Source organism: Oncorhynchus mykiss, chromosome 9 (assembly GCF_057628025.1).
Source record: "Oncorhynchus mykiss isolate SJ-2025 chromosome 9, ASM5762802v1, whole genome shotgun sequence".
In the NCBI taxonomy this organism is placed as follows: Eukaryota; Metazoa; Chordata; class Actinopteri; order Salmoniformes; family Salmonidae; genus Oncorhynchus; species Oncorhynchus mykiss.
Genome location: NC_143030.1, coordinates 3,669,544 through 3,685,593, shown reverse-complemented (window position 1 = coordinate 3,685,593; position 16,050 = coordinate 3,669,544). Strand labels below are relative to the sequence as shown.

General features: G+C 42.2%; 1 protein-coding gene across 1 annotated transcript; it reads right to left on the bottom strand.

Annotated features, from left to right (window-relative positions):
- Window positions 1–5,262: 5,262 nt before the first annotated feature.
- On the bottom strand, window positions 5,263–8,603 carry LOC149980708 (trafficking protein particle complex subunit 1-like). Its single transcript, XM_090183307.1, has 5 exons — window positions 8,327–8,603; window positions 7,839–7,937; window positions 7,494–7,564; window positions 6,029–6,167; window positions 5,263–5,622 (listed from the first exon to the last, which is right to left on the bottom strand). The coding sequence occupies exons 2-5, from the start codon at window positions 7,935–7,937 to the stop codon at window positions 5,494–5,496; spliced, it is 438 nt and encodes a 145-aa protein (XP_090039433.1). The 5' UTR covers window positions 8,327–8,603; the 3' UTR covers window positions 5,263–5,493.
- Window positions 8,604–16,050: the final 7,447 nt, after the last annotated feature.

Sequence of the window (16,050 nt, the reverse complement as noted above, 5' to 3'; positions counted from 1 at the left end):
GAACTGAAACAGTTTTGTAAAGAGGTCTGATCCGCAACTACAGAAAACATTTGGTTGAGGTTATTACTGCCAAAGGAGGGTCAACCAGTTATTAAATCCAAGGGTTCACATACTTTTCCCATCCTGCACTGTGAATGTTTACACGGTGTGTTCAATGAAGACATGAAAACGTATCATTGTTTGTAATTTATTAGTATAAGCAGACTGTGTTTGTCTCTTGATGTGATTTAGATGATCAGATCAAATTGTATGACCAATTAATGCAGAAATCAAGGTCATTCCAAAGGGTTCACATACTTTTTCTTACCACTGTATCGGTACCTCCTGTATATACAGGAGGTACCGGTACAGTCCTCTGACACCACCTAGTATATACAGGGGGTACCGGTACAGTCCTCTGACACCACCTAGTATAGTATAGGTAGTATACTAGTATATAGTATATACTAGGTGGTGTCAGAGGACTGTACCGGTACCTCCTGTATATACTAGGTGGTGTCAGAGGACTGTACCGGTACCTCCTGTATATACTAGGTGGTGTCAGAGGACTGTACCGGTACCTCCTGTATATACTAGGTGGTGTCAGAGGACTGTACTGGTACCCCCTGTATATACTAGGTGGTGTCAGAGGACTGTACCGGTACCCCCTGTATATACTAGGTGGTGTCAGAGGACTGTACCGGTACCTCCTGTATATACTAGGTGGTGTCAGAGGACTGTACCGGTACCTCCTGTATATACTAGGTGGTGTCAGAGGACTGTACCGGTACCTCCTGTATATACTAGGTGGTGTCAGAGGACTGTACCGGTACCTCCTGTATATACTAGGTGGTGTCAGAGGACTGTACCGGTACCTCCTGTGTTTTTAGCCTCTGTATTGTTATTGTGTTACTTTTTATTTGATTTTTTACTTTAGTTTATTTAGTAAATATTTTCTTAACTATTTATTGAACTGCATTGTTGGTTAAGGGCAGTAAACATTTAATGGTAAGGTTCTCACCTGCTGTATTCAGCGCACGTGACAAACACACTTTGATTTCATCTAGGCTGGGCGGCATATACAGTATACAATAAGTTTTGTATTGATTCCTATGTTGTTGATGTAAATAATATGTGTTGGTCTGTGGTGTCTAATGAGGAGCAACCAGATACTGCACTTGACACATTTATGAACTTGCTTATTCCAGTTACCAATAAGCACCAGTAAGAAAATGACTGTAAAAAACAGTTAAATCCCTGTGGATTGATTAGGAATTGAAAAAGCACTTTTTGACCAAGAAGCTGAGTGATGGAGTGCTGCATCAGATGACCTGGCCTCCACAATGTAGAAAATAGTCAAAATAAAAAAAAGCTTGAATGAGTAGGGTGTTGTAAAACGCTGGACCGGTAGTGTATATATAAATACAATGCATTCAGAAAGTATTCAGACCCATTGACTTTTTACACATTTTATTACGTTACAACCTTATTCTAAAATTGATTTAAATTGGTTTTTTTCCCTCTCATCAATCTACACACAATAGCCCATAATGACATCACAATACCCCATAATGACATCACAATACCCCATAATGACATCACAATACCCCATAATGACATCACAATACCCCATAATGACAAAGCAAAAACTGTTTTTTAGAATTTTTTGCTAATGTATTAAAAACTGAAAATGGAAATATCACATTTACATAAGTATTCAGACCCTTTACTCAGTACTTTGTTGAAGCACCTTTGGCAGCGATTACAGCCTCAAATCTTCTTGGGTATGACGCTACAAGCTTGGCACACCTGTATTTTGTGAGTTTCTCCCATTCTTCTCTGCAGATCCTCTCAAGCTCTGTCAGGTTGAAGGGGAGTGTCGCTGCACAGCTATTTTCAGGTCTCTCCAGAGTTGTTCGATCGGGTTCAAGTCCGGGTTCTGGCTGGGTCACTCAAGGACATTTAGAGACTTGTCCCCAAGCCACTCTTGCATTGTCTTGGCTGTGTGCTGTGATAGAAAAATTACATATTTACCTGGTTTGTTTGATAATTAATACTTAACAAATAGGACATTTCTGTTCTGTTTAATTCTGTGTTTCTGTAAAGAGAAGGTTTCCACTCTAGCTTCCTGCAGTTAGTCTGGGCGTAAGGGCAAGGAAAAATGGGTTTTGCTGGAGATGGCTTGAGCTGACAATGACTTGGTGATAATTACCTACAGCTGGCATTCCATAGACAAGATGTGGTGTGTGTGACCCAGATAGAGAGAGCCTGGAACGGTTTAGAACAATGCCTTATTGTCTCATCTTCCTGGCATCTGGGAAACTGAGCCGGGTGTAGATAACCAAGGTGGCTTATGGGAAGGTTAGAAATGACTGACTAAGCATTTTTTAGGGCCTATATAACATGTGTTTTTAATTTTCAATTGGGTTCTCAGCCTAACAGTCAAAACTGTTGGGTTGACGATTTGATTATTTTCAATAATTAATTGATATTAAATAAAGATGATTGTTTGAAGAAATTACCAAGTCTCTCTCAGTACTGAATTTCCATGACAGTACATAATACTATCATCCGCATGTACACAAGAATATTACGTTGTCTTGTGCTTAGGGTCGTTGTCCTGTTGGAAGGCCTTTATGGTGATGGGAGAACCTTCCAGAAGGACAACCATCTCCAGATGAACTCTGGAGCTTTGTCAGAGTGACCATCGGGTTCCTGGTCACCTCCCTGACCACCTCCCTTCTCCCCCGATTGCTGAGTTTGGCTGAGCAGCCAGCTCTAGGAAGAGTCTTGGTGGTTCCAAACTTAATCCATTTAAGATTGATGGAGCCCCCTGTGTTCTTGGGGACCTTCAATGCTGCAACCGTTTTGCAACCGTTTTTTTTTGGTACCCTTCCCCAGATCTGACTCGACACAATCCTGTCTCGGAGCTCTACGGACAATTCCTTCGACCTCATGGCTTGGTTTTTGCTCTGACATGCACTGTCAACTGTGGGACCTTATATAGACAGACAGGTGTTTGCCTTTCCAAATCATGTCCAATCAATTGAATTTATCACAGGTGGACTCCAAGTTGAAGAAACATCACAAGGATGATCAATGGAAACAGGATGCACCTAAGCTCAATTTCGAGTCTCATATCAAAGAGTCTGAATATTTATGTAAATTATTCTAAAAACCTCTTTTTGCTTTGTCATTCTGGGGTATTGTGTGTCGATTGATTAGGAAAACATGTAATTTCATCAATTTTAGAATAAGTCTAACGTAACAAAATGTGGAATAAGAGGAGGACCATCCTCAGTGAATTTCATAAAAATGGTAAAACATTAAAAGTTATCCTTTTTAGATAAAACTATACTAAATATATTCATGCCAACAAATAATTGATTAAAACAGTTTTGCAATGAAGGTCTACAGTAGCCTCAACAGCACTCTAAGGTAGCACCATGGTGTAGCAGGAGGAAAGCTCCTAGGAGGCTCATGGTTCTCACCCCCTTCCATGGACTTACACAGTCATTATGACAACTTCCGGAGGACGTCCTCCAACCTATCAGAGCTCTTGCAACATGAACCGACATGTCCACCCAATCAAAGGATCAGAGAATGAAAGCATCAGCTAGAGAACTGAAAGCATCAGCTACAGCTAGCTAGCACTGCAGTGAATAACATGATGAATCTAGTACTGAAAGCATCAGCTACAGCTAGCTAGCACTGCAGTGAATAACATGTGGTGAATAGTTGACTCAGAGAAATTAAATAGTTGAACAGTTTTGAACAAAATATTTGTTTTTCCACTTTCAGTTTCATTAACTTAGCTAGCACATGCAGCCAGCTAGCTTAGCCTACTCAGAGGGATGTTATGTTAGCTAGCTGGCTATAACAAAGGGATGCTATGTTAGCTAGCTGGCTATGACAGAGGGATGCTATGTTAGCTAGCTGGCTATAACAGAGGGATGCTATGTTAGCTAGCTGGCTATAACAGAGGGATGCTATGTTAGCTAGCTGGCTATAACAGAGGGATGCTATGTTAGCTAGCTGGCTATAACAGAGGGATGCTATGTTAGCTAGCTGGATATAACAGAGGGATGCTATGTTAGCTAGCTGGCTATAACAGAGGGATGCTATGTTAGCTAGCTGGCTATAACAGAGGGATGATATGTTAGCTAGCTAGCTATAACAGAGGGATGCTATATTAGCTAGCTGGCTATCCAACACAACACTGGAACCCTTCCAATTCAAGGTAAGCTTTTGGTTTTATTAATTTATTGCCACCGGGTTTACTAACGCGTTAGTTCTATTAGCTACTTTAGCTAATAAGGCTAATAAGGTGACAACTATATAGGCTGTGTGTAGCAATTATGACATGGTTTGGCATGGAAAGATTTTTTCTCCTGGCCACATACGGCTGTTGTGCATTGAAGTCCACAAGAGAAGGGAAAAGGTGAGAGAAGAACGTATAGATGCGAGAAGGAATACAACGTGGCTGCTATGAAAGTGAACTGTGTTTCACACGTGATCAAGGGTGTATTTATATTTTAGACGATTCTGTTACGTTTCTTAAACGGAAACAAAACGGGGATAAACATGCCTGAATTTGTCCAATAGAAACTCTCGTTTGCAACTGTTGGACTAATGATTACACCCTAGATCAACTAGATGCAGGCAAGTGTGAAAGGAGGTTTTGAATGGGTCACTGTCACCTCAAATATTTATCTTGTCCTGCGTTGTTGTAAATAAATAAATATGTTGTAAATAAGGCCATGCTTATGAATAGATAAATCGCCCTCCCTCGTCATAAACGGCACTGACCGCCACAGATATATATTCCGGGGATTAAAGTGATATCCCATTATACGCCACCTGATCACCACGGTAACACGTCCTGTTACCCAGAACCCCCAAGGTCAGAGGTCAACAGTGACGGTGTTATCACCCTTAATCAGCCAATCAATGACCTGATTTTGACCTGAGTAATCAAAAGGTTGTAACTAATACAAAGTTTACAGTGTTCAGAGTGTGTGTGTGTGTGTGTGTGTTTAGTGTGAGTGTGTGTGTTCAGAGTGTGTGTGGGTGTGTTCAGAGTGTGTTTAGTGTGTATGTGTGTTTAGTGTGGGTGTGTGTGTGTTTAGTATGTGTGTGTGTGTTCAGAGTGTGTGTGTGTGGTTAGTGTGTGTGTGTGTTTAGTGTGTGTGTGTTTAGTGTGTGTGTTTAGTGTGTGTGTGTGTGTCCATCGTAGTGGAGGATGAAAGTGCTCCTCTCACAGAACAGAAACATGTCATCACGTTGTTCAGGTTTACTGAGATGGTTCTATTTAATACAACAACCAACATTCTGTTACTAACAAATAAATACATGATTACACCCCTCACAACCCCAGACAACCCCACCCCCAAATGTGTGCGCGTTTGGTTTGCGTGCGGTGTGTGTGTGCAATGCGTACATGTTTGTCTCCTCTGTGTGTGTGTGTGTGTGATGCGTACATGTTTGTCTCCTCACTGTGTGTGTGTGTGTGTGTTATGCAGAGCGGGGGCTGAAGAAGGGCAGGGCTCGGATGTAGAGGTCCAGTCTAGTAGAGAAGAGGTCAGAGGACAGCTGCTCCCCCAGAACACACAAAGGATTCTTCACTATGTACTCTACATACAGCTGGAATAGAGACAGAGATTATAATACTACATACAGCTGGAATAGAGAGCGAGACAGAGGTTATAATACTACATACAGCTGGAATAGAGAGCGAGAGAGGTTATAATACTACATACAGCTGGAATAGAGAGAGAGGTTATAATACTACATACAGCTGGAATAGAGAGAGAAGTTATAATACCACATACAGCTGGAATAGAGACACAGAGGTTATAATACTACATACAGCTGGAAGAGAGAGACAGAGGTTATAACACACAGAGGATTCTTCACTATGTACTCTACATACAGTGAGAGTGGGAGAGAGAAAGAGAGAGAGAGAAGAGGGGGGAGAGAGAAAAGAGAGGGAGAGAAGAGAGGGGGAGGGAGAGAGGAATACTGGGTTACTTACGCCCCCCATGCTTACCGTGCTGTATATCTGGTGCAGTATATCTTTAGCGTTGGGAACTCCCAGGTCTGTGTTCATTATGATCTTGATGCCAGTAGCTGTCTCATAGTAGTGCAGTTTATACTTGCTGGTCTGAAAGGTCAAGAAACCATCCTTCCTGTGGAGGGGTTAAGGGTAAACAACAGTGAAGGAAGCTGCATAGGCTACTAAACCTTCATACGACTACTCAGAGCAAATCTTAAGACTTCCAATCGTTGAATATAAGATTCAGGAGGATGACCACGCAAGACTGATGTTAACACATACCATACCCATCCATACCACCCACCCAGCCATCCATCCATCCATCCATCCATCCATACCACCCACACATCCATACCACCCACCCACCCATCCACACCACCCACCCATCCATCCATACCACCCACCCATCCATACCACCCATCCATCCATACCACCCACCCAGCCATCCATCCATCCATCCCACCCACCCACCCACCCATCCACACCACCCATCCATCCATACCACCCATCCATACCACCCATCCATACCACCCGTCCATCCATACCACCCACCCACCCACCCATCCACACCACCCATCCACCCATCCATCCATACCACCCACCCATCCATCCACCCATACCACCCACCCACCTATCCATCCATACCACCCACCCATCCATACCACCCATCCATACCATACACACCACCCACCCATACCACCCACCCACCCTTCCATCCATACCACCCACCCATACCACCCACCCAACCATACCACCCATCCATCCACCCACCCACACCATCCATCCATCCATACCACCCACCCACCCATCCTTACCACCCACCCATCCATACCACCCACCCATACATACCACCCATCCATTTACCCACCCATACCACCCAGCCCTCCATAACACCCATCCATCCATACCACCCATACCACCCACCCATCCATACCACCCACCCATACCACCCACCCTTCCATCCATACCACCCATCCACCCACCCACCCATCTATACCACCCACCCATCCATACCACCCACCCATCCTTACCGCCCACCCATACCACCCACCCATACATACCACCCACCCACCCATACCACGCATCCATCCATAACACCCACCCATCCATACCACCCACCCATACCACCCATACATACCACCCACCCATCCATACCACCCATCCATATCACCCACCCATACCACCCACCCTTCCATCCATACCACCCATCCACCCACCCATACATACCACCCACCCATCCACCCACCCATACCACCCATCCATCCATACCACCCACCCATACCTCCAACACCACCAATCCATCCATCCATACCACCCACCCATACCATCCACCCATCCATACCACACACCCACCCATACCATCCATCCACCCATCCATACCACCTACACATACATACCACCCATGCCATCCACCCACACCACCCATACATACCACCCACCCATCCACTCTGAAGGATACATATCCAGGGGAGACATCTTGCTGCAGAAGGATCTAATGGAGAACAGCATCCCATACATCAGCTTAAACTCCTGGGAGAGAGAGAGAGACATGAGGGAGAGAGAAACCAGTCTAGACAATTGTATCACTTATGTTATAATAAGGTCTGTATGAAACAAACTTGTATGGGTGGATATGAAGATGGGTGGTATGAAACACTATGTAGTCTATACGAAACACTATGAAGCCTGTATGGATGGTTATGAAGATGGGTGGTATGTATGGGTGGGTGGGTGGTATGAAAAACGATGAAGCATGAATTAAGCGTTATGAAGCCTGTATGTCACGTTATGCCTCCTGTCTCACCTCTTCCTTGGAAATGCCGGCCTGTTTCTTGCGGTTCCACTCCCCATAGTGCAAACAGCTTCCGTTACGATCAAAGATGTACAGGTTATGAACCGTCATCTATACAGGGGTCAGAGGTTAAAGGTCAGGGTTCACTTCGACCACAACTGGTGACATTGTGAATCCTTTATATTGCCTTTATAGTCATGTGATGGCTAACCATGAAACTAGCCCTATTATGAATTGCAAGACAGAGCGAGGAATTACTACGTCAATCTTTGTCATTATTTTTGGACTCTCCCTTACTAAATATTCGCCTTGCAACTAACTACAATATAAACGAGTGTGTGTGATGTTGCTATTGAGCTAACGTTGGCTAGGTAGCTAAACATTCAAGATATCTAGTTACACTGCGCTATCTGTGTCGTTACTAGCATTCTCTAACTTCGAAAATAACTAACAAATAACTATTAATAAAGAGAATTAGTCGAGAATCAAAAACTGTTCACCTTTCTCTTCCTGTTTCTTACAGAAATACCTCAAAAGAGACGCCCCTTCTACTGCCTGACGATAAAAAGTCTGCCAAAACTCGTTCGTTCCGGGTATGAAATTAATGATTGGAAGGAGAGCAAAATACTATAAGAATAGAATAGTATGTCTGTTTGTGCTACTATTTTACACATCAAGATAGAATTTGTTCGATAATTACAGAAAGGCACTCCATAAACTGCGTTGTTTTGTCAAGCTACGTGAGGAGATGCGCTACTTACGTACACGTGCTCCAACTCGACTATTTCTTCCGTATCTTTGGTATCCACATAGACCCGTACGCCGGGTTGCCATGTTCGCGATTTTCTGGTTTACTTAGAAGACGATGTCGGGGGTGAAGATGTAATGGTCGCGGGTTTAGGGTGTTTGGGCTAGTTTTAAATTACACCTCGGCCGCAATGGCAATTTCTTAAAAATATATACCTAACAAAAATATAAACGCAACAATTTCAACGATTTTACCGAGTTACAGTTTATATGAGGAAATCAGTCAATTCATTAGGCCCTCATGTATGGAATTTCACATGACTGGGGGTTCAGCATGGTGGGCATGGGGAGCCAGGCCCAGCCAATCAGAATTAGTTTTCACCACAAAAAGGGCTTTATTACAGACAGAAATACACCTCAGTTTCATCAGCTGTCTGGTCTCAGATGACCCCGCAGGTGAATAATTTTATTTTTATTTTTAATTTAACCTTTATTTAACCAGGTATTCTAGTTGAGAACATGTTTTCATTTACAACTGCGACCTGGCCAAGATAAAGCAAAGCAGTGTGACACAAACAACAACACAGAAGTACACATGGAATAAACAAACGTACAATCGATAATACAATAGAAAAATCTATATACAGTGTGTGCAAGTGAGGTAAGATTAGGGAGGTGAGGCAATAAATAGGCCATAGTGGCGAAGTAATCACAATTTAGCATTAAACACTGGAGTGATAGATGAGCAGAAGATGAATGTGCAAGTAGACATACTGGGGTGCAAAGGAGAAGAAAAAAAACTATGGGGATGAGGTAGTTGGGTGGGCTATTTACAGACGGGCTGTGTATAGGTGCAATGATCTGTAAGCTGCTCTGACAGCTGATACTTAAAGTTAGTGAGGGAGATATGAGTCTCCAGCTTCAGTGATTTTTGCAATTCGTTCCAGTCATTGGCGGCAGAGAACTGGAAGGAAGGTGGCCAAAGTTGGAATTGGCTTGAAATATACCTGCTGGAACGCGTGCTACGGGTGGGAGTTTCTATGGTGACCAGTGAGCTGAGATAAGGCAGGGCTTTACCTAGTAAAGACTTATAGACGACCTGGAGCCAGTGGGTTTGGCGACGAATATGAAGCGAGGGCTAGTCAACGAGAGCATAGAGGTCGCAGTGGTGGATAGTGTATGGGGCTTTGGTGACAAAATGGATGGCACTGTGATAGACTGCATCCAATTTGCTGTGTTGGAGGCAATTGTGTAAATGACATCGCCGAAGTCAAGGATCGGTAGGATAGTCAATTTGGCAGCATGAGTGAAGGAGGCTTTCTTGCGAAATAGGAAGCCGATTCTAGATTTAATTTTGGATTGGAGATGCTTAATGTGAGTCTGGAAGGAGAGTTTACAATCTAACCAGACATCCAGGTATTTGTAGTTGTCCACATATTCTAGGTCAGAACCGTCCAGAGTAGTGATGCTAGTTGGGCGGGCAGCAATCGGTTGAAGAGCATGCACTTAGTTTTACTAGCATTTAAAAGCAGTTGGAGGCCACGGAAGGAGTGTTGTATGGCGTTGAAGGTCGTTTGGAGGTTTGTTAGCACAGTGTCCAAAGAAGGGCCAGAAGTATACAGAATGGTGTCGTCTGCGCAGAGGTGGATCAGAGACTCACCAGCAGCAAGAGCGACATCATTGATATATACAGAGAAAAGAATAGGCCTGAGAATTGAACCCTGTGGCACCCCATAGAGACTGCCAGAGGTCCGGACAACAGGCCCTCCGATTTGACACACTGAACTCTGTCTGAGAAGTAGTTAGTGAACCAGGCAAGACAGTCATTTGAGAAACCAAGGCATTTGAGTATGCCAATATGAATGCGTGATTGACAGAGTCGAAAGCCTTGGCCAGGTCGATGAATACGGCTGCACAGTATTGTCTTTTATCGATGGCGGTTATGATGTCGTTTAGGACATTGAGTGTGGCTGAGGTACACCCGTGACCAGCTCGGAAACTAGATTGCATAGTACGGTGGGGATTCGAAATGGTCAGTGATCTGTTTGTTAACTTGGCTTTCAAAGACCTTAGAAAGGCAGGGTAGGATAGATATAGGTCTGTAACAGTTTGGGTCTAGAGTGTCTCCCCTTTTGAAGAGGGGGATGACTGCGGCAGCTTTCCAATCTTTAGGGATCTCGGACGATATGAAAGAGAGGTTGAACAGGCTAGTAATAGGGGCTGCAACAATTGCGGATAAATTTAGAAAGAGAGAGTCCAGATTGTCTAGCCCTGCTGATTTGTAGGAGTCCAGATTTTGCAGATTTTTTTTCCCCCCAGTGCCTCTGCATCTCTCCCCAGCAGGACAAGAGTTGCCAAACAGGTGTTTAGCTTCCCCAGTGCCTCTGCATCTCTCCCCAGCAGGACAAGAGTGGCCAAACGGGTGTTTAGCTTCCCCAGTGCCTCTGCATCTCTCCCCAGCAGGACAAGAGTTGCCAAACGGGTGTTTAGCTTCCCCAGAGCCTCTGCATCTCTCCCCAGCAGGACAAGAGTTGCCAAACGGGTGTTTAGCTTCCCCAGAGCCTCTGCATCTCTCCCCAGCAGGACAAGAGTGGCCAAAAAGGTGTTTAGCTTCCCCAGTGCCTCTGCATCTCTCCCCAGCAGGACAAGAGTTGCCAAACGGGTGTTTAGCTTCCCCAGTGCCTCTGCATCTCTCCCCAGCAGGACAAGAGTGGCCAAACGGGTGTTTAGCTTCCCCAGTGCCTCTGCATCTCTCCCCAGCAGGACAAGAGTGGCCAAACGGGTGTTTAACTTTCCCAGTGCCTCTGCATCTCTCCCCAGCAGGACAAGAGTTGCCAAACGGGTGTTTAGCTTCCCCAGAGCCTCTGCATCTCTCCCCAGCAGGACAAGAGTGGCCAAAAAGGTGTTTAGCTTCCCCAGTGCCTCTGCATCTCTCCCCAGCAGGACAAGAGTGGCCAAACGGGTGTTTAACTTTCCCAGTGCCTCTGCAAGTGAGGAGAGGATATTCTCAGCTGCTGGCTGGCTCTCCAGAAACCATGCATGAGCCTGAAGCCACAGAGTGGCCAAACTCATGTTTCTAAAAATGAATTTAAAAAATAAATTCAAAGGCAATAATAGAGTCATTTTTTAATTTAATTTGTATTTAATTCTAAGTATATCACAGCATATATGCTCAATTCTTAGACTATTGTCACGACTTCCACCGAAGTCGGCTCCCCTCGTTTGTCATGTTCTAACCTTAGTTATTTTGTTATGCCTTTGTTTTAGTATGGTCAGGGCGTGAGTTGGGTGGGTAGTCTATGTTCTTTTGTTGTCTTGGTTTTAGTATGGTCAGGGCGTGAGTTGGGTGGGTAGTCTATGTTATTTTGTTGTCTTGGTTTTAGTATGGTCAGGGCGTGAGTTGGGTGGGTAGTCTATGTTCTTTTGTTGTCTTGGTTTTAGTATGGTCAGGGCGTGAGTTGGGTGGGTAGTCTATGTTCTTTTGTTGTCTTGGTTTTAGTATGGTCAGGGCGTGAGTTGGGTGGGTAGTCTATGTTCTTTTGTTGTCTTGGTTTTAGTATGGTCAGGGCGTGAGTTGGGTGGGTAGTCTATGTTCTTTTGTTGTCTTGGTTTTAGTATGGTCAGGGCGTGAGTTGGGTGGGTAGTCTATGTTCTTTTGTTGTCTTGGTTTTAGTATGGTCAGGGCGTGAGTTGGGTGGGTAGTCTATGTTCTTTTGTTGTCTTGGTTTTAGTATGGTCAGGGCGTGAGTTGGGTGGGTAGTCTATGTTCTTTTGTTGTCTTGGTTTTAGTATGGTCAGGGCGTGAGTTGGGGTGGGTAGTCTATGTTCTTTTGTTGTCTTGGTTTTAGTATGGTCAGGGCGTGAGTTGGGTGGGTAGTCTATGTTCTTTTGTTGTCTTGGTTTTTGTATGGTCAGGGCGTGAGTTGGGTGGGTAGTCTATGTTCTTTTGTTGTCTTGGTTTTAGTATGGTCAGGGCGTGAGTTGGGTGGGTAGTCTATGTTATTTTGTTATGTCTTTGTTTTAGTATGGTCAGGGCGTGAGTTGGGTGGACAGTCTATGTTCTTTTGTTATGTCTTGGTTTTAGTATGGTCAGGGCGTGAGTTGGGTGGACAGTCTATGTTCCTTTTTCTATAATTTGGGATTTCTGTGTTTGGCCTGGTATGGTTCTCAATCAGAGGCAGCTGTCAATCGTTGTCCCTGATTGAGAACCATACTTAGGTAGCCTGGTTTCACTTTTGAGTTGTGGGTGATTCTTTTCCTTGTCAGTGTTTGTGCCACACGGGACTGTTTTGTTTGTTTCGTTATTTCACGTTGTTATTTTGTAGTTTAGTGTTCATGTAAATAAAGTATCGTTATGGACACTTACCACGCTTATAGTAAACCATATCAACTGCTTATAGTAAACCATACCAACTGCTTGTAGTAAACCATACCAACTGCTTATAGTAAACCATACCAACTGCTTATAGTAAACCATATCAACTGCTTATAGTAAACCATACCAACTGCTTCTAGTAAACCATACCAACTGCTTATAGTAAACCATATCAACTGCTTATAGTAAACCATACCAACTGCTTCTAGTAAACCATATCAACTGCTTATAGTAAACCCTACCAACTGCTTATAGTAAACCATACCAACTGCTTATAGTAAACCATACCAACTGCTTGTAGTAAACCATACCAACTGCTTATAGTAAACCATATCAACTGCTTATAGTAAACCATACCAACTGCTTATAGTAAACCATACCAACTGCTTATATTAGTAAACCATACCAACTGCATATAGTAAACCATACCAACTGCTTATAGTAAACCATACCAACTGCATATACTAAACCATACCAACTGCTTATAGTAAACCATACCAACTGCTTATACTAAACCATACCAACTGCTTATAGTAAACCATACCAACTGCATATACTAAACCATACCAACTGCTTATAGTAAACCATACCAACTGCTTATAGTAAACCATACCAACTGCTTATAGTAAACCATACCAACTGCTTATAGTAAACCATACCAACTGCTTATAGTAAACCATACCAACTGCTTATAGTAAACCATACCAACTGCTTATAGTAAACCATACCAACTGCTTATAGTAAACCATATCAACTGCTTATAGTAAACCATACCAACTGCTTATAGTAAACCATACCAACTGCTTATATTAGTAAACCATACCAACTGCATATAGTAAACCATACCAACTGCTTATAGTAAACCATACCAACTGCATATACTAAACCATACCAACTGCTTATAGTAAACCATACCAACTGCTTATACTAAACCATACCAACTGCTTATAGTAAACCATACCAACTGCATATACTAAACCATACCAACTGCTTATAGTAAACCATACCAACTGCTTATAGTAAACCATACCAACTGCATATACTAAACCATACCAACTGCTTATAGTAAACCATACCAACTGCATATACTAAACCATACCAACTGCTTATAGTAAACCATACCAACTGCTTATAGTAAACCATACCAACTGCTTATAGTAGTAAACCATATCAACTGCTTATAGTAAACCATACCAACTGCTTATAGTAAACCATACCAACTGCTTATAGTAAACCATATCAACTGCTTATAGTAAACCATACCAACTGCTTATAGTAAACCATACCAACTGCTTATAGTAAACCATACCAACTGCTTATAGTAAACCATACCAACTGCTTATAGTAAACCATACCAACTGCTTATAGTAAACCATACCAACTGCTTATAGTAAACCATACCAACTGCTTATAGTAAACCATACCAACTGATTATAGTAAACCATACCAACTGCTTATAGTAAACCATACCAACTGCTTATAGTAAACCATACCAACTGATTATAGTAAACCATACCAACTGCTTATAGTAAACCATACCAACTGATTATAGTAAACCATACCAACTGCTTATAGTAAACCATATCAACTGCTTGTAGTAAACCATACCAACTGCTTATAGTAAACCATATCAACTGCTTATAGTAAACCATACCAACTGCTTATAGTAAACCATATCAACTGCTTATAGTAAACCATATCAACTGCTTATAGTAAACCATACCAACTGCTTATAGTAAACCATACCAACTGCTTATAGTAAACCATACCAACTGATTATAGTAAACCATACCAACTGCTTATAGTAAACCATACCAACTGCTTATAGTAAACCATACCAACTGATTATAGTAAACCATACCAACTGCTTATAGTAAACCATACCAACTGCTTATAGTAAACCATACCAACTGCTTATAGTAAACCATACCAACTGCTTATAGTAAACCATACCAACTGCTTATAGTAAACCATACCAACTGATTATAGTAAACCATACCAACTGCTTATAGTAAACCATACCAACTGCTTATAGTAAACCATACCAACTGATTATAGTAAACATACCAACTGCTTATAGTAAACCATACCAACTGATTATAGTAAACCATACCAACTGCTTATAGTAAACCATATCAACTGCTTGTAGTAAACCATACCAACTGCTTATAGTAAACCATATCAACTGCTTATAGTAAACCATACCAACTGCTTATAGTAAACCATATCAACTGCTTATAGTAAACCATATCAACTGCTTATAGTAAACCATACCAACTGCTTATAGTAAACCATACCAACTGCTTATAGTAAACCATACCAACTGATTATAGTAAACCATACCAACTGCTTATAGTAAACCATATCAACTGCTTGTAGTAAACCATACCAACTGCTTATAGTAAACCATATCAACTGCTTGTAGTAAACCATACAAACTGCTTATAGTAAACCATATCAACTGCTTCTAGTAAACCATACCAACTGCTTATAGTAAACCATACCAACTGCTTATAGTAAACCATATCAACTGCTTGTAGTAAACCATACCAACTGCTTATAGTAAACCATATCAACTGCTTCTAGTAAACCATACCAACTGCTTATAGTAAACCATACCAACTGCTTCTAGTAAACCATATCAACTGCTTATAGTAAACCATACCAACTGCTTCTAGTAAACCATACCAACTGCTTATAGTAAACCATACCAACTGCTTCTAGTAAACCATACCAACTGCTTATAGTAAACCATACCAACTGCTTATAGTAAACCATACCAACTGCTTCTAGTAAACCATATCAACTGCTTATAGTAAACCATACCAACTGCTTATAGTAAACCATACCAACTGCTTATAGTAAACCATACCAACTGCTTATAGTAAACCATATCAACTGCTTATAGTAAACCATACCAACTGCTTATAGTAAACCATACCAACTGCTTCTAGTAAACCATACCAACTGCTTATAGTAAACCATACCAACTGCTTATAGTAAACCATACCAACTGCTTATAGTTAACCATATCAACTGCTTCTAGTAAACCATATCAACTGCTTATAGTAAACCATACCAACAGCTTATAGTAAACCATAC

Bases quoted from the DNA above. Each gene is read 5' to 3' on its own strand.
- LOC149980708 (XM_090183307.1), bottom strand. From the start codon at position 7,937: ATGACGGTTCATAACCTGTACATCTTTGATCGTAACGGAAGCTGTTTG. The intron at 7,565-7,838 runs GTGAGACAGGAG...TCTCTCTCCCAG, and splicing joins CCGGCATTTCCAAGGAAGAG to GAGTTTAAGCTGATGTATGG. The intron at 5,623-6,028 runs GTAAGCATGGGG...TCTCTATTCCAG, and splicing joins TGCACCAGATATACAGCACG to CTGTATGTAGAGTACATAGT.